An 18955-nucleotide genomic window follows, 5' to 3' on the forward strand; every position below is an offset into this window, starting at 1 on the left:
AAAAAAAAAAAAAAAAAACAGGAGAACGTTTACGCGAAACAACAAATCGTTAGATTGACTAGACGAAAAGATTGTCGCGAACTTTTTCGATCCTCGAACTTCCAAGCCTTTTCCTGCCAGACGTAATTTCTTTCTTACTCGGACACGCGTAGAAATAGAAGGGAAAGAGAACAATTTTTTTACACATCGAATTTCGCCTAACAGAAGTTTCGAGTTTCATGAGATATCCGTACGAACGATTGAACTCGATGTTCGTCGATATACACGATAAAAATAAACCAAGATTTCCTCTGAATATAGTTTAGTTTTTTCACTAGGTGTTCCCCGTTTTGGGAACAGGAACAATTTTCGAATGCACGACGGCTGGTTGATGTTTCTGTTCGATTTACGAAATTGCATTTCCTCTAAGCCGCGCGCGTGTCTCGCGATATTTTCTGCTTCGAGAGTCGAGGTCGAATATAGTAGTTTATACATACAATAGCTCTACGGATGATGGCGTGTGACGTTCTGGAAATCACAGGATAAATCAGCTTCTAAATTCGGATGGGCAGTGTAAGCTTCTGCGAGGTGCTTCTCTGACATGTTTTTAAAGCGGCAGCGAGCCTTGCTGATCAACATTTCCGTCTCCGTTTCGATGCGCTTACACCAAACTGTTCAAACATCTTTCCTCCTGTTGCGCTCCCTTCTTTTCCCTTTTCATTCATTAACGAAACAAAAATTAAACAACGTGAAATTCGTCGAATCAGTGGCGCTTTCAAAAACCTTCCCCTCCCCCAGCGTACTTCTAACAATGGCGATAAGTAAATACACATTATCACAATCATCGCAATGACGCAATTAGAATTAATCATCAATAGTAACAGCGCAGTATGTAATAATAATAGTTCGTAGAACGCCACTGTTTCGAGTGTTATCATTTTAGAAACGTTGCGTCGTAACAACGAGCGTTACTTCGGCTGTTTCGATTCGTTCTAATTAAATAGTAACTCGAGTTGCAGGGCCATTGCGCGCGTACATGGAGCGATCGAGCGCTTATCACAATAGATCGTGTTCGCCAAAATGGCGGGCGCGTCGAGTACAGCTTTCGACACTTGACGCAAGTTAAGAGACTAAACGAGATTCGCTAAATCTTGATCACAAGTCAAAGCTGAGACGGATTAAATGTAATACCAAAAAATATACACCTATACTTCTGTCCATAAATCACCAGTTACTCAATTTTATTAAGACGATTTATATCGTACGATCTGTTTGTTCGCTATTACAAAGGCCATTCTATAATTCCATCTTTTTCTTTTTTAGAACTTTGAACAATTTGTTGTATAAAGTTATGTCTTATTGATCTTTTGCCTATTAATCTGTGCAATAACGCGACATTCTGTTTCTCGAAATTTCTACAAACGTATTATTACACATATCATTATAATTTCGCGTCAAGATATTGCTATAAATTGTACAAACGTTATGAAATTAAACAACAAATTCATGCGAGAGGATCGTATCAATGTTGTTGGTAGCAATTGATCCTGTTCAAAAAAATGACCAAGCGATCTGGTGATTTATGAACGGGAGCATGTGATCAAAGATCCATGTTTGAAGAAAACAATGGGAAAAGATTTCCTATGTTTCGAAAAAGATACGAAATTTCATCTAGAATATACGAAACAGAATTTTGCTTTAATAATTCGCCAGTGTAACGAAGATTCGAAAGATAAATGATAGATCTCCGATTAAAGCGTATTACCGTGTATCATTTCACATGCATTCCATCAAAGCGTATTTCCGTGTATCGTTTCGCATGCGTTCCATCCAACCGTGTTCGTCTCTATCGCGAATCAGACAGATCGGTGTAAGCAGAGGTAAAGATTCCTAGCCTTTACAACACAATCGAGGGAAAGGTAAGGGAGAATCGAGGAAAGAAGGTAGACAGGATCGTAACTCTCGTAGAAAAGAAAGAAGAAAACTGTGGATATTGCCAGTACTTTGTAATCGTATCGATAGCCTCGAACTGTCTGCAACGATAGCTTAATCAACGACGAATTTCATTATTTTTACCAATTATGTCATAGAGATATATAACCACAATTATTCTCTATATTTTCTGCAAAAAAAAAAAAAAAAAAGAAAAGAGGAACGTCTAGGCCATATTGTTGTTAGAAATTTCGAGAAAACTAAATAAATTCGTACGAACGAAGAACATTCGATTCCTTGTGGAACCTTGATCATTTTCTTCTTTTGGTTTCGCAGAAAGCTACAAATAACTTCATTGAAGCAACAAAAAGAGAAATAATCTGAAATAATCGTCGTCGATTGGCTATCGTTTGGTCAACCATTTCTAAAAAAAAAAAAAAAAAAATGTTAGCCACGATCTTTCATCGATATCCTGATCTTTCACTTTTATCGAGTCCCTCGTCAGTCGTTCGTTTAGTAATCCTTTTACCATACGTTTTCTTTTTTTTTTTTGTTAGTTTTTTTTTTTTTTTTTTGGTTTGCCTTTTTAATTTTTTTTTTTTTTTTTTTTTTTTTTTTTTTTTTTTTTTTTTGGTTTGCCTTAGTAATTTTTTTTCTTTATTATTAGAGTATCGTTTATCATATTAATCATTATCATTATACTGCTTCACTACGGTTGGTTGACTCTTGGACGTGGATCTGGATGGAGTGTGGTGTACCAAATGCGCGTGAAAGAGAGAAAAAGCTCCATCGCTTGATTCCTTTCGTATTTGTTTCTTTTTTTCTTTTCTTTCTTTTCCGCATTTCTCTTTCCTCTCCTTCCATCGTCCTCGAAGTGAGAACAAGGGGCTCCTATCTCTGCCCATCAATCACGAGACGTATCCTGCCAGTTTCTTATTCAGTCGAGTTTCGCCTTTCTCGAATTCGTATCGTCATCTCTCGCATTCGCTGTTCATCTTCTGCTTTTCAAGACAGGACGACCCCCCGTTGTCGAGCCCCCGAGCGTGTCAAATTTCTCCTCTCGGTTTCTTCTTCTTCGCCTTCGACTAGCTCGAAAGAGGAACGTACGAATGAATTTAATTTTATTATAAGAAATCAGACGGAATGCAGTCTGCAACGGGGAAACAGCGTTCACCTCGCCTCTTTCTTCCTCCCGTTTTCGTTTTCCCCCCGGATTATCGACTCCCCCTTCTGTTCAACGATCTCGCAGCTCTCCGTAATTTCGATGCACGTTTCGACTAGCACCAGGTTTCAAAATCGTTAAAATCGAAGCAACGCGCGGAAAATTCGAAGGATTTGGCGCAGAAATTGCCCTTCGTTTCACCTCGATTCTCGTTGGTTCCCCGACGATACGTTTGATTCGCACGTGCGCGCGAATTTTCCCTTTCGGTTGTCCTCGGTGATATCTAAATCGTGAACCTCGAGAATTCGCGTCACGTTCGTGTGAAGGAAGAAAAAAAAATAAGAAAATGAAACACTACGCCTCACTACAGTAATTCGTTTCGCTTGCTTGGTGATGAGTTTCTGTTTGCCAGGCATGTTCGGGAAGTTCTTCGTCGGATGTGATATGCTCGACCGTTCTTAAAGAAATTACTTTCGGGAAAAATTCGCGGGAAATTATTCAGACAATATCTAATGGGAATTGTCTAATGGCAATTTCATTATTTTCGAGGTACAACCGGAGAAAGCTCAACGGACAATAGTTGATGGACAAATTTCTTAAAAACTGGGTACGAACTTGCGAGGTCGAGGAATGTTAGCGTTTTGTTGTGCAGTAATGTAACGTTGTCTCTGTGAATTTATTTCAGAACGATCGAGGATTCTATATACGCGGGAATGGAGCGGAATAGGAGAATTCCTCTCCATTCGGCAAACGCTCAGAGAAAGAGTTATTCTTGTATTTAAAAGAAATACTAATCCACGGTGGCATCGATAATTCAACGGATCTATCGGACGATTAATAATTCTCTGTCTAAAAATCTTTCATTCTCTCTAAATATAATTAGTCGGTGATTGACGAGACGAAAGTTGGGATCAACGTTGGAAAGATCCGAGGAATTTTGTCTGTACCGTGTGACCGTGTGATCCGCGAGTGCGATACCCATTAATTGTATACATTCATATTCGCGTGTATACGTACATAATTGTTTTCTGTATATATATATATATATATATATATGTGTGTATATATATACTTATATAAAACGCACAAAGCGGCTGAAGGCTATTGTATCCTTCCCATCTTATTTATAGCGACAAGCCGTATTTTATTTCCTCGCGATTCGATTCGTCACCATGTCGTCATATTTTCTCCTTTCTTGTTTCTTATCATCAATGGAAAAAGAATTCGGGCTTAACTACGGCGGATCCCTCGGAGATCACTCTTGAAATACCCTAGAAAACTTGCTGGCTCGCGTGTGTTCGTCTCTAAGTGCGTGTCTTTCTATGTGTGTCGCATCGCGTACTGTGGTACATCTCTTGTATATACGTGGGTAAACCGAATATCCGCGTGACCTGCGTGTAAATTGGAAATTTATGATCTCTCGATTCTTCTCGATCGAACGTGTTTTCTCGTCTCTCGAATTGTTTGTTTGCCCGTGTGTATGCGCGTATGTGTACCGTGTACATGTGTGTACGTGTGTATTCACCGGACGCGTGTCTCCGAACTATTCCTCGAGCTTCAACGAGACTGACGCGTTGCCCGCACGCACCGTCTTCGTTCTCGATCGTCTTACGGAGCAGGTGCTTGCCGATTCTTCTTCGAGGATCATTTGTCATCGACTGTTCAATCCAAATACTCTCTAACCTTCATTCTCTCCTCGAGAAGATCATCCCTCTTTCAAATCATCTCGGCTCTTCTTCTCACGAGTTATCCCGATACTTGTTCTTTCTTATTCAAAGTATCTAGATCTCTCGACGAACGCATTTCCAGACGAACGAAGAATGCCCAACACGTGATGAGTAAGACGGAAAGGAACCTACGAGATGTCTCGTTCCCGCTGGAAGAAAAAAAAAAAAGGAAAAAAAAAAAAAGAAAAAGAAACAACAGGAACGAGCAGACGAACCACGAAAGGAGCTTCCACAGGAACCTCGTCGAATCGTTTCATCCATTACTCTCTTTCTCTCTCTTTCTCTCCTTTTCCCTCCTCCACCTTCGTTTTCCCTCGTTTCTGCTTGCTCCCCCGCTCTCGAGGACGTTTCTGCTACTACGTTTTATTACTCGCTCCCCTTCGAGACCGTTTAATTCTCCGAGCCGCTGCCCTTTCCCCAGAATTTATCGAAGCGGTTCCGCGCTTTTTCCAGCACCTCGCTCGCTGCGGAACGTTGTGCGGAGCCTGGCACGTTGGTGCTTCCGAACACTGGTGTCCCATAACCACCGCCGCTTCCGCCTCCTGTCCCGCCCACGCTGCTTCCGCCGCCGCCGCCACCACCGCCACCACTGTCGGTGGTAGCACCCTGAGGCGATTCCGCTTCTAGGATACGGTAACCTTGTTGAGGGCCTGTCGATACCGTCGACGATGACGGTGTCGTTATGGTCGATGTCGTTGTTGGTTGACCATTCCCCTCCTTTTTCCTATCGTACTCGAAGCCCGGGTCCTCCAAACATCGTAAACTCGTCCCTGGCACTGGTTTTATCGATGGTTCTGATCTTTGTTGCTCTTTCGACTCCTCCTCGGTACCGCCTGATTCCTGCAATTTGTGGGCCAAAGGTTTCTATTTTCGGGAGAGCATTACGTTCAGTTCGAAAATGTATAACATGCTTGATCCAAATTGAGCATCACGTTTTCGTCAAATTTCGTTTTCTTTATTTTAATAGAAAGCCTGTCTTGTGATATTAATTATTTATGATGTGATATAACATGCTCCTCTCGGTTATTTCTTACGTTTAACTTAATTTTACATTTACGTTTTCGTATGTATCTAGTCGATATTAGCGACTGTGATATTGTTCGACAATCGCCTTTGAATTATTGACATAGACGTTGCTTCTCAGAGATCTTCACAGGAGGAAATTAAACTCTGTCAGATCACGCTATCTTGGCTGGCTAAATTTAACGTCTCTCCTTCGTGAAATTGAGCGTGCAGGATAGTAAGTTTCGAATTTGATTTCTGACGATAGATTTCAATAGACACTAGAACTATCAATGTGGTCAAAATGACCAATTTATCATTTTTGTTAGAAATTTTTATGAAACAATGTATTTTTAAATGAAATTTAAATGTAAATTTAAATGATTCCTCGAAGCTTGCAAAGCAATTTATTGCATCGTAAAGCATTTTTAATTTTTTTACTTTAACGTTTCTGATGCTTAAATTTGATGCTTTAGCCGCCGGTGGTCAATAACATACACCTTGTCTGTAACATTGTTCTATGATGATTTGTTTGTATCCTGCTATGAAATTTACCAAAAATGTTTCACCTCGCCGTCCACTGAAAAACGTGACTCACTCAATTTGGATAACATAGTCTATTTGGGATATTATCGAGAATATTGCTGGTTAAAAACAAAGCCTTACATTTTCACCTTGCGCGGTGGTACCGGAAGCCTGAACGTTGGAAGGCAACGGACTGTCCCTTTCGGAATCCATGTCCTTGTGTCCGTTCAAGCCGCTAAAACTACCGATAGAAACGCTCTCGCTTTCTGGGGACTTGTATCCGGAATGCTGGGAGTGTTGCGACTTGTGCTGTGCCGCCAATTCGGGTGGTGCGGATTGCGGGGCCGACGGAACCGACGAAGGTGCCCAGCTCTTTGCCTCGCTATGCGGACGCGTCAGGGGTTCTTGAAAATAAACGGGGATTAAATAAAAATTTGTTCTACGAGTCCGAATTAAATCGGATACGAAATATCTTCGTTATTTTTGGGAAAGAACTTTGTTAAGTTTGAAAAGTTGTACAGAGGGAGCCACTATTAATTTAAGATATTTGAAGTTCAATTTTGTAAAACTTGAAGTTCAATTTTCATCCTGTCGGATGAAAGACGAGGACACGAGAATATTATTATACAGCTCTTGACTTTTTTTTATGCAGTAGGTTTCATAAAATTAAAATTAAAAAGTCTCTTAGACTAGAATAGACTCTATAGACTAGAATAGACTCTATAGACTTAGAATAGATTTTCGATATACTTTTCACAGTGAATCTCGATCGAATCTTTTATCGATTAATGCATCAAAGAGAGAATTGAAATCCTCGAAATCTTGAGATCATCGTTGCTACCGTCCCAACCATTTTTATTATTATTATTATTATTATTATTATAATATTATTAACAAGGTTCTTCCATGTTTCTCCAAAAAAAACAACGATTACGATTATTCAAAATTCAGTCAGTAGTTAGACAATGTTCCTAACACTAGAACCACTGGACGAGTATTCCATCAGAGACACTGAAGTCAAAAAAATAGAAAAACTATGACACAATATTTTATTTCTATATTTTACGAAAATTCAAATTACACTGTTTTTTACGTCCATGAAATATTTAACAAAAATTACGAATTGGTCATTTTGATCGCTTCAGTGGTAGTTCTAGTATTAAGTCAGTCGATTTTTTTGTCAGAAGCAGAGATTCAATTTTTTTTTTTTTTTCTTCCGCGAGAAGAAATTTCTCTACCTTCTCTGACGTTTTGAGTGACAGTGAACGTTTTCCCGGTGTCCAGCGGCACGGTCCAATTGACCGGTTCCGGGGAGCGCATGATCATCTGCTCCGGCGATTTTACCCTGGTTGGTTCGGGCGGGCTTTTCACTACCGGCTCGTCGTCGATCCACGGGCTTGCCGCGGTGGCCGAGACCGGCGGCTGCGACTGCGTCTGCGATGGTGGTGTCGACGCGACGCTCGACTCTCCTCCGGTCACGTCCCCGTTTACCTGTGGCTCTGCCGTCACTGTAACGTTTCACCGACGCTTTTAACGACTTGGCATGTGTCCTCCGCCACATGTTTTCGTTGCCCGAGTTCGGGCGGAGTTGCACTCGATGCATCGAATATGTCACCGTGTTTTGCCAACGGTTCAAAATTCATTAAACGAAATTTCGTACGACGAATTCTTAACACTGAAAACGGAAACGGACTCTTGGTCCTTCCTTGGTCCTTCGTCGGAGATGAATCTCTATCGGTGCGTTGCACACACCGATGAAAAGGAAAGCGACGAAAAAAAAAAAGAAAGAAAGAAAGAAAGAAAGAAAGAAAAGAAAAACGTTGGTCGAGTCATCGAGCGCCGATATATCGGAGATCGGTTGTGATTCGTGTGGTTGCACGAGAGATCTACACAATGGGCACAGAGAACATCCCAATAAAAAGTACACTAGCGTACTCAGAGAATGCAGGAAGAGACATACATATACATATATACGCGTATGTATGTGTACAGATAATAGATAGATAAATAAATACATAGATAGATAAATAGATAGACACATGTGGAGAGAAAAAGATTTATATATATATATATATATATATATGTAAGTGTGTATAAGTGAAGGTAGAAATAGTACTAGATCTGGTGTGATGGCATAGAATGTGTGTAAATGTGCGGCTGTGTGTTGCACGGCCACGCAACAGGTTGACAAAGGGCTCTAACACACAGGCTATTGTTCTCTCTCTACCGCAACATTTACTCGATTGCACGTCGACCTGCTAGTAAAATATCGCGGATTATCTGCTTCCCTTCGACGAAAAGCCCTGCGAGTTATATCTGCGATCAGAGAAAGAATGGAAGAAAGAAAGAAGGGGGGAAAAAAACGAGTACAAGAAAGAATGAGCGAGAAGAGTCGCGTGTTGCTTGATACGCATATTACCACGAGCTAGGTAAAATCACGGTTGCGTTTGTGTTCGTCTGCCTCTGTGTATGCGTGTTTGCACGTGTGTGAAAAGAACTGTGTTTCCGTGTTCTCTGGACAGGATGATCGTTCGTCGGCTGTCGGAAGCACACTTACGTTCAACTGCCATCTGACTCGTTCTTCTTCGACTCCCCCTACGCGTTTCTTTTTTACTTTTTTGGTTCCCCTCCCCCGTTCCTTTTTCACTCGAGTGTCTGTGGAGTGCGACGACTCGGATCGTGGTTCGGTGCAAGGTGTCGGTGCGAGAAGCTGATCTAACAAACAAGTCGACAGAGGCTCCGGCACAAAAGTACAAAAGGCACGAACTCAGCGAGACGGATCAGCGTTGGAAAGAATGATTCACACGAGGGATACGAGGAATGCCTTGTATCCCCTCGACTCGTCAGCGAGACCACCGCAGACAGAGAGCGATAGAGAGATGCAGCGTGGAGCGGATTTAAAAGAAACGGTGTTGGTCACTGATTGCGAGAGGCGCTGGCGTGTCGCGAGTGAAAACGCGGCAAAGAAGTTCGCGCGTCTCTGTGTGTAATCTGTGACGATGAACAGTGTGACGAGAGAAAGGAGGAACGCGTGGAGAAAACCGGCGTTCTATTTCCCCGATGCGGGGAGAACCGTTGTTCTGTAGGCAAAATGTAGGCACACAGGAATCTGAGAGACAGTCTCGTCGCCATCCTCCGTGTATTGTTCCGAGAAATGTATCAGAGAAAATTAAAGAAGTGGAGGGGAGGGGGAAAAAGTAGGGACAGAAAGACGAGGGATGACAGGAAGATTAGGGATTCGAGTAGCGTATCAACGAAAATAGAAAACCGAGAATAGAGAGAAATCGGAGTAGATAACAGTGAGAAGATGGGCTGCAGTTTAGTATCGACCAAGGAATGTGGTACATCGATGGAAAACTAGAGAAATTCATCGTTGGTCGTCCGAGGTCGTCTTCACCATTAAACGAAAGACACCTCCGACACTCGTTGACGGACGATGAATCGTTTCTTTGGCGATGATGTACCGCACACTCGGATGAACTAAGTTGTCTTACTAAACTTCTGCCAAAGGATGTTACGTACAAACAATGAGAACAGCACAAAGACAATGACAACAATCACGGCAATGGTAACGACAACGACAACAACGACAGCGATAACGATAGCAACGAAGACACGAAGAAAGCGTTGTTTAGTTGTACAATATAATCGAGCGGACAAAAGTAGGCAAACGGAGAAGAACACAGGCCTTTTTTTTTTGTTTTTTGTTTTTTTTTTTTGGCAGAGAGCATGCTACTTACTAGGTTGGACGGCAGTAGCGGCTTGGTTTGACGCGTATCGACTATCGGAGGATGATTTGGATGGATCGGCGACGGCGGCTGCGGCCGCAGCCGCAGCTGTCTGGTCGCGGCCGGTTTTTGCCTGAGCCTCGTTCGGACCTTGGTGGGACCGGCTTATATCTTTAACACGGTCCGGCCTGGCCGCAGCAGCAGCGCTCGACGTAGGTGGGTGATGGACACTCGTATGAACCGAATGCTTTACAGGGGGTTTTACGCTTGTACTTGTCGTGTTTATAGTGGTAGTGGTGGCTGTAGTAATGGTGGTTGTGGTAGTGGTGGTAATTGTGGTGGTAGTTGTGGCGGTGGTTGAGGGTTTCACGTGATGAAGGGGGCGATAGGGGGGAGCGGTGGTTGCGAGGAAGGCTAGAACATACGGTACACAAAGTACAATGATGAATAAAGCCCATCGTCCTTATTGAGGAAGTTTACGCGTTTAAGACAGCTTTCACTGATGCATCGCCATGCTTAAAATGTAACAAGATGCGTAAATGCGGAGTAAAGTAGAGTCCAAGACGTCAAGCTCGGATGGAAACATATCAAGAGAGAATGTTTTTCTACGGTTCTAGAGCGCGTGTTCAATGCTTTTGCTTTTGAGATCGACGCAACGACGCATTCGCGTTACGTTTGGTCCTTTTTGCGATGCAAAGTTTTTCAGCGAATCACTCGAACGTTTAATCTGAACCGCGTTTCGCAGTCCGTTTGCATTCGTGTACAAAGAGATCGCGTTCCCACGTAATTATTACACATTTTAAGCAAGGCTGCGCCGTTTCGTTGAGATTCATTCTTATTGGAGTGGTTATCGAGGGCTGAAGGGTCTCTCGGTGCTATCGAACCTCGATGCTCAGAATTACGCTCAGAATCCGCACTCGAATATCAGAGTTTTCTCTTATACGTAGTTGCGTTACACGCAACGACAGACAAGAAAATTTCACGTAGTTGCCGTGTGTATACATCGAGAATTGTATCGAGAATCGTTATAAAACTGACCGAGATAGAACGACGGAAAGTGTCGAAGGATATTCGAGCGTGGACGAATCTTGAACAGTTGGAACAACGAGAGAGTTAGAGACAGACAGAAAGAAAGAGATTAAAAAATAAAAGAAGTGAACAAGCTTCGATTGGTATTGCTGCAGCATTCGCGACCCGAGAAAATCACTTAAACCGGGGAGAAAAGTGTACAACCGCAAATTGGACCACACAGAGCTTCCCAGCTTATTATTAACCAGCGGTAATCATTCAAAAAAATCCTGACATTCGTTTCTCAATCGAATTTCTCAATCGAGTTTCTATTATACATCGTGGTTGGGACCAACGCGATTCGATACGCGGTTCAACCCTTTAACAGTTTAATCGAAAGAGTAAAGTGTTCAACGACAAACGGAGAAACAGATAAACAAACAAATTGCACGTATCGTGTTACGTTCTATTCCTATAACAGATGATAGACTCTAAACTGTTCAAGGGTCAAAGGCAGAGAGAAGAGGTTTAAGGGGGTGAAGGTGGGGGTGGGGGGGTTAGAACGGTGACCGGGTGGTAACTGGTGCAGGATGAAAGGTTTTAGAGAATATCTGAAAATACGTGAAAGTCGGGCTAGCGGGCAGCAGGTACGTGGGTACAGAGAACGTACATTTCCGATGGACCTGCGGGGACCTCCTGTAGAACGGAGTAGGCCCTGGGCCCGAGGGTGGTGGTGGTAATGGCGGCACGCTGGTTGACGAACCCGTCGAGGAAACCGTCGACGGTTCCCGTATGCTCCAACGTACGCGGCCAGGGCCAGTGACTGAAACACCCGCTACCACTCCTGATCAATCCGATCACGATGCTCGGACGATCGTCGATCTGATCGTGATCGATTTCGCGCGAGCAACTCATGTCAGCAATTAGCCTGAATTAGTGACTGAATGGTTGTTTGACAGAGAAAGAGAGGCAAAGTTGCGACAAAGGAAAAACAAAAAAGAGAAGAGAAAAAGAAAAGAAAAGATGTCGAGAGGGAGGGGGGAGGGGGACAGGAGGAGGGGGTGAGAGGCCGGATGAACGCGGATGCAAGGGACGTCTTTCGTTTTGTCAAAAAAATTTATTCTACCTCTATCGGTGCGTCCAGTGATCTCGATCAAGAAGAATATATCTGTTTTTCTTTTTTCCCTTTTCTTTTTTCTTTTTTTTTTTTGCCTCGAGACCACGATATCAATGGATTGAAATGATGTAGTGATGTATGTAGTTGGAGCAAAGCGACTACGACTGACATACGAATGCTTGTTGCTCACCGCCTCGGCGCTAGATGGTTCAATGGATGAGTCGATATTTACGATGACTATTTGGCTGACTACGCTTGACGATGACGAAGAACGACGGTAGATCGAAGAGGTGGTGAGACCAGTGATGATTACGTTAGTGAACGAGAGACGTAGGATGAAAAGTCACGGTGCTAGGGGTGCAGATATATGAAACAACAATTATTGATACGTGGCGAGGATTATCTATCTATCGATGGATCGTTGGATCAAGCGCGTCAAATATGTATCATTCGAATAAAAAAAGAACACCTTCGTCAAGACGATTTTCATTTACTCGATCGATATTGTATCAGTCTGCTCGACATATTCGGACATATTAATACAACTGGGAATAGGTGAACGAGTTGGTTAAGGCTATCTCGCGGTTTACGAAGGCTGTTCGGGAGAGATAGGGGGTAAACAACATGTCACAAAACTTTCTGCACGGATAATCAATAAAAGGGCTACTGGTTACTAGAGATGTGGTTACTCAAAGGCAGAGACAAAGAGATAGTAACGATTAAACAGGAGTATCATGCATTTGCCTAAAACATTAACGACCATTTGGCAGTTAACGTGTTCGACACACACCGCTTAAAGAATTCGCTTGAACAGAAAGAAGAAACGCGTTACGGAGGTCGATCTACGACGAATCTTTCATGTACATTTTAATGAAGTAACCACTGTCACAGAGAAAGAAAGATGCAAGCGTAGCGATACTTTTTACTCGTTAGAAGCGGTGAATGTCTCTTGCAACACGATTCGAACAGGGCAAAAAAATACGGTCAGGTATGACGAACGGTTTGGCTTTTTGGGACCCACAAGAGCAAACAGCAAACCAAACTCGCATAATATGTATAAATATATATATATAGAGAGAGAGAGACTTCTATCCAATCAAATTCAATGGTATATGCACGAAAATGCAAAAAACGGAACTCGTCAAACGCCAGATTACGAGCGCCAATCGATTTGGATACGATCTCTTGGATACTAAATCGATCGACTTTTCTATCGATACAAAAAAAAAAAGAAAAAAAAAGAAAAAAAAGATAGAGATGACGAAGAATGTATCGATGCTCGTTCGGGTTACTTACTCGGTCGTGGATGCCTTTCAGGCTCACTGCCCTTCTCACTTTGCTCTTTCTCCTTGTCCTTCGGCTCCTTCTCTTTCTCCTAAACAAAGGGAACTCGATCGATAACGTTGTATCAGACGAAATTAACCTTCGAATTATTTCAAGCTTACGCACGATCGAGTCTCAAGTGTTAATTAAATCTTAAAACAAAAAAAAAAAAAAAAAAAAAAAAAAAAAAGAAAAAAAAAAACAGAAAAAAAAAAGAAAAGAAAAGCCAGTGGAAATGCGCCTTAACGTCCGCCCAAGGTATTACGTTTCCCCGCGGGACAAAGGCAGCAAGACTGAAATTAAAATATTGAATTTCCACTCTATTTACTCGGCGAACCAGCAACTCGGCAGCGTCCTCGGAATCGGAAACACACCGTCGGCAGGAGGGAGGGGGGTTGGACGGTTGGAAACCACCCCCGTGGCAGGCGGTTGACGCGATATCTCAAGTTTCCATTCTGCTACCCCTGGATTTTCTCTTGATTTTATTAAGTTCCCTTCGTTTCACAGCACTTCCCTTGTACTCCTTATCTTGCTCGACCTCCGCCGCTGTGCGAACGGGGGGAGGATGAACTCACCCCCTCCTCTCGCGGCTCTCTTGCCTATCATTCGCCGCCACACACCCACCTCCTCATCCGCCCGTTTTACGTTTAATTTCCTGACACTCGTTCGTGGAGGCGACTCGACCGAGGCGAACGCGATCTTCTTGAATTTTGCTTGACGTTCCCTTAACGAGTTCGAACATTTCATCGGCCGCGCGCCGTTGCGTTTCGCTTATTGCATTCTGCTTTTAATCAGGGGTCAGACGGTGGGGGAGGGCAGCCTCGTTGCTGCAAGTTGTCAACTGGTTAATTGTTAATTAGCGAGTATCTTTCTCTCTCTCTCTCTCTCTTCGGTCGGCGGGGGGAAATTCTGTTCAGCCGCGAGAAAATTATAACTGATCACGGGTATCTCGTCGCGGAAAATCGATAGCGACGGTGGAGCGTTAAATAATTCGAAACCGAGGCTGCTGTTTTCTGGTGCAACGACGAGAACGAATATGCGTCTTCTCTCTGTTGATCGGTTTTTTTTTTTTCTTCTCTTTTTCGTTCGTGTCAAGGGATCGGACGATAATTTTAACGCGAGGAGACTAAGAAAGGGAAATAATAGTTATAGGAAATAGAAGGGAAATAATAATTTAGCATGGAAAATGTAAGGTAAGTTGGTGGAGTTTATTTTTGGTAAATTGTACTTCAATTCTTTTGTGCAGAGATCTGCGGATTTTTCAATTTGTAACTGAACAATAATTTTTAATACGAGGAGGCACTAGAATGAATTTGACAGCTTCAAAAAATGTATACTATCTTTCGAATGAGCCAATAAATTTTTATAAAATTCGGAGACATATTTATTTTGTCGGAGACTATGTCTCAATTCTTTTGTTAAAAAGTAGATTTTTCACTTTGTAACTGAACGATAATTTTCATACAAGGAGGCTAGAAATGATGAATAATTTAATAATTTAACTGGTTCGAAAAATGTAGAACTTTCGAATAAGTTGATAAAGTTTCATAAGACCCAGAAATATAATTATTTTGACAAGCCACATTAATTCTTCAAGTCATTTTAATTCTTCAGTTCTTTTGAACAATAATAATTTCAATATAACATCATTGGAAACAAAAATAATTTGACAGATTCAGAAATGTTGATCCTTTTAGAGATAGCTGACAAGATTGATAAAGTTTTAGAAAAATCGCGAATTTCATAAAATTCATATTTTACAAAAGTCAGAAATGTATGATATTTCGACAAGCTATATTTTGATCTTTCTGTAGCAAAGAAAAAAGATCGTGATGAGAATATTTCCGTCGATTTTCCAATTTCAGAAGATTGAACGATAATTTTAATGATTAAGAAAGAAAATAATTTGAGTAGATTTAAAAAAAAAAAGCCTGTAAATCGATAAATTTTTATGGAAGTCAAACGTGCAATTGTTTAGACAAATCATATTTTAATATTGCAATGAAAATTTACAACGCAAAAGACTCGAAAGAGAAAGCTATGAAACCATTTACGATGAAGATGCAATCAATTAAGACTTTTCTAGCAACGAAAAGAAGATCCTTTTTATGGTATCCTATTCATAATTTTATTTATGGGAAGTCAATCATTCACTAAATTAGCTAAGAAAGCCTGCTAGATTGAAAGAGGCCTTTCGAAAATGATTGATAACTCGATCAAGTTCCACAGAAATCGTAGACTGTAATTATTTAAACAAGCCAAATTTATAATATATTAATATTAAAAAAATAAACATTCCATATACTCTTCAGACGGTTTACTGAACGATTAATCCTGCATACATAAATGAAATTCCAGAAATTAAAATATGTGTAATTCTTTGTTATTTATAATATTAATAATTATATATATATATATATATATATATCAGTATGTTAATATTATAAATAACAATATTAATAATATTATAAATAACAATAATATTATATTAAATAATATATTATATTATTTACAATAATATAATATAAATTTAATATAATACATTACAATAATAATATATTAAAATAAAAATATTATAAATAACAATAATATTATAAATAACAAAGAATTACTTTAATTTCTGGAATTTCATTTACGTATACAAGATTAATCGTTCAGTAAACCGACTGAAGAGTATCACAGAAACAAAGGAAATGAAAGTCTGAGCTAAATCTCACGAAAAGTCTGCAATTTTCTCGCAACGAAGTGACGAGATTCTTTTCGCAGAACGAAATGGAATCGCGAGGGAGAAGGAGAGAGAGATCGCGCAATAAAATTCTACCCGCGTGAAATTTCTCGTTTGCAGAAGGTTAATCACGAAATTAACTGCAGTAATCACGAAGGAAACTGCAGTTAACAGGGCAGCCTGCTGATTAAGAGCAGAATGCAATTAGCATTTCCCACTGTACACATCCCCCTTTGATAGCAATTTCTACACAAATATTGTGTAGCGCACAGCTATGTAACTATGTACTGCGTCACTTTACATAATATATATATAAATAGGTAATGCCTCTCATCGACACTAACTTACGTTTCCAAAGTAACGGTCACGAGTTAATTGCAACGATTGAACATCATCAGCAGTAGGACAAATATTGCCCTAGTTTAGGTTAGGTTCCTAGGATATCGAGCTCGTGAATTCGTGCCGAAAACATTCGTCAAACGGTGTATTGTCCGCGTGGTTTGACTCGAGGCCTGACCGGTACCGTCACTGAATACAAATCGCATTATCGCCGACGAAAACCGATTACAAAGGTGTTTTATGTTGCCGCGAAAGGCTCGCGACAGGGCATTGTGTGTTGCCCTTCTGCTGCAGCATTCAGTTCCTCCTCGGCTTAATCCTCTTACATATATAATGAAAAGGAAGCAACGAAACGGAGAAAGCCACAGGCGTTACTCACGATTTATTTCGTATTCACTCGCACTGGCAGCTCGAGTGCTCGAGAGACCCTGCCATAGTTTCCCATTGATTTACGCGTCGTCGTCGTCGTCGTTGTTCGACGATATAATTGGAAATTTTTAGATACAAGAACTAGATTAAAAGCATCGGGAACGTAATTGATAACTAAATTGTTTCGAAATGTAAGGAAGTCTGATTTCAAATTCTGTGTTCATTGTCAGCTCTTTCATTCGTATAGAAAAGATGAGAATGGCATGCAGTAATCCTCGCTTAATTGTCCATAATTTCACCCTTTAACCTCTTGCGCTAGTAACTTGCTCTAGTATGGTTCGCGGACCATAACGAGTGACCAAACCATTATACGAGAATCCGTTTTCTTTTTTGAATTCATCGGTATACCACTGGATAAAAATTACTGGAGAAGTAATAAATTTATTATTTGTTTTGTCAGTATACTTGAAATCGAGAAAATATTGCAATTTTGGGCCAAATATTCTCGTGGCACACAAGAGAGCGCCTGTGACTATCCCCACCAATTCTTGGAATTGGGACTCATCCCCACTCTACGCTGTCTTACCACGTGACTCATCCCCACTCTACGCTGTTTAACCACGTGACTCATCCCCACTCTACGCTGTCTTACCATGTGACTCATCCCCACTCTCTTTCCTTCGGCGCCAATTCTCTCCACTTAAATGTCCGTTTTCGGTCCCAATTGCGGATGCTTGTGAAGACTACTGTAATTTCTTTTATTATTCCAAAAATTTCCTACATTAAATGGATAATTAGCTGTACTATTCTCGTATAAATAAAGAACCTTTATTTCATCACCAGTCATTTGATCGATTATGGTAGGAGTATAATATGCATAAAATGTTGATACGTTTAGTGTTAAATAAGGTCGTGTTGCGTAAGTTTCTAGGAACGTTGTCAATTTAAAACTTGTTTTAACTCTTTCACGAGAAGGAAATTTTTTCTTGTAATTATTTTGAATTAATTCATTGTTTCTTTTATTTCGGATTCATCTCCTGGAAAATTGACTCGGGATCAACAAGATTTGTATTTTGAAACAAATTGCTTTTACAAATATATATTTGGACTTTGGTTCGTTAACAGAAATATTAATATAAATAAACAAATGAAAGTATCTATCTAGAACAACCGTATCAAAATACTCTACGTACGAGTCATTACAATTTAAATGATAATTATACTAAGTAGATTTATATAGTTGTGTCTCTGTCCAGACAGAAATTAAATTTAATCTTTTAAACATTTGTGAAAAAACGAAACATCTGAAAGTTAAATCAGTATTAAAATAATGAAATTGTTTTCACAGTTATTTATAAAAACTTCTATAGCACACATAGTTCTAATAACACATTTCTTGGCAACTGTCCATTTCAAATATCCAGCCAAGAGAGTAGTAACTCTTTCCATTTGACTTTTAACTTTTTTCCACGAAAAACTAAAAAAAAAAATAAATTATTATTTCAAAATCAACATTTATCATCACTGTAAAAATTTCACGAACGCGTGCAATTAAAGTTCACAACATGGTGAATCGAAACGAAGCGAATAGAAATGCTCATTTTCAAGGTTTAAAGGCAGCTCGGCGATTAACCTGCCCTACCTTATCAGGATTAACTTGCAAAGTTAATTTGCAAAGTCTTTAACTTTATGTAACCGTCACTTCTTCTCGCGTTTGCTAGCGGCAGTCACGAACGAAAAAGGCTATATTGCTGATTGTTCCTCTTTCAGGAGATTTGTACAACGTTCTCCGAGTATTTGCTATGCGTAGTTTGTCCGAGCGTGTGGCTGTTATGTTTCTGTAATCAAGCGACGCTGTTTTCGGAGAGCTCGTAACAGAGCGGCGCGAGGAAAAGAATCTAGTTATAGAAACTCGTGAAAATTTGTTTGCTGTACAACTATGTTCTGCGTGGCGTAACATTGCGAAAGTATTCAAATTCTTTTGATTCGTTTTTAGTAGTTAACGTTTGAACTTTTGTA

General features: G+C 40.6%; 1 protein-coding gene across 1 annotated transcript; it reads right to left on the reverse strand.

Annotated features, from left to right (window-relative positions):
- Positions 1–435: 435 nt before the first annotated feature.
- Positions 436–17600, reverse strand: LOC122529326 (cell wall protein DAN4-like). Its single transcript, XM_043655329.1, has 7 exons — positions 17523–17600; positions 13477–13555; positions 11734–11886; positions 10068–10469; positions 7566–7835; positions 6469–6731; positions 436–5640 (listed from the first exon to the last, which is right to left on the reverse strand). The coding sequence occupies exons 1-7, from the start codon at positions 17598–17600 to the stop codon at positions 5191–5193; spliced, it is 1695 nt and encodes a 564-aa protein (XP_043511264.1). The 3' UTR covers positions 436–5190.
- Positions 17601–18955: the final 1355 nt, after the last annotated feature.

The sequence above is a fragment of the Frieseomelitta varia genome, unplaced genomic scaffold (assembly GCF_011392965.1).
Source record: "Frieseomelitta varia isolate USP_RPSP 00005682 unplaced genomic scaffold, Fvar_1.2 scaffold_285, whole genome shotgun sequence".
NCBI classification, from domain to species: Eukaryota; Metazoa; Arthropoda; class Insecta; order Hymenoptera; family Apidae; genus Frieseomelitta; species Frieseomelitta varia.

What these genes read in the sequence shown, in the direction of transcription:
- LOC122529326 (XM_043655329.1), bottom strand. Translation starts at nt 17,600, where the DNA reads ATGAGTCACATGGTAAGACAGCGTAGAGTGGGGATGAGTCACGTGGTT. An exon ending in TGAAAGGCATCCACGACCGA is followed by an intron (nt 11,887 to 13,476) that starts GTAAGTAACCCG and finishes CGGGTGTTTCAG; the next exon opens with TCACTGGCCCTGGCCGCGTA. An exon ending in CCCGCAGGTCCATCGGAAAT is followed by an intron (nt 10,470 to 11,733) that starts GTACGTTCTCTG and finishes CGTATGTTCTAG; the next exon opens with CCTTCCTCGCAACCACCGCT.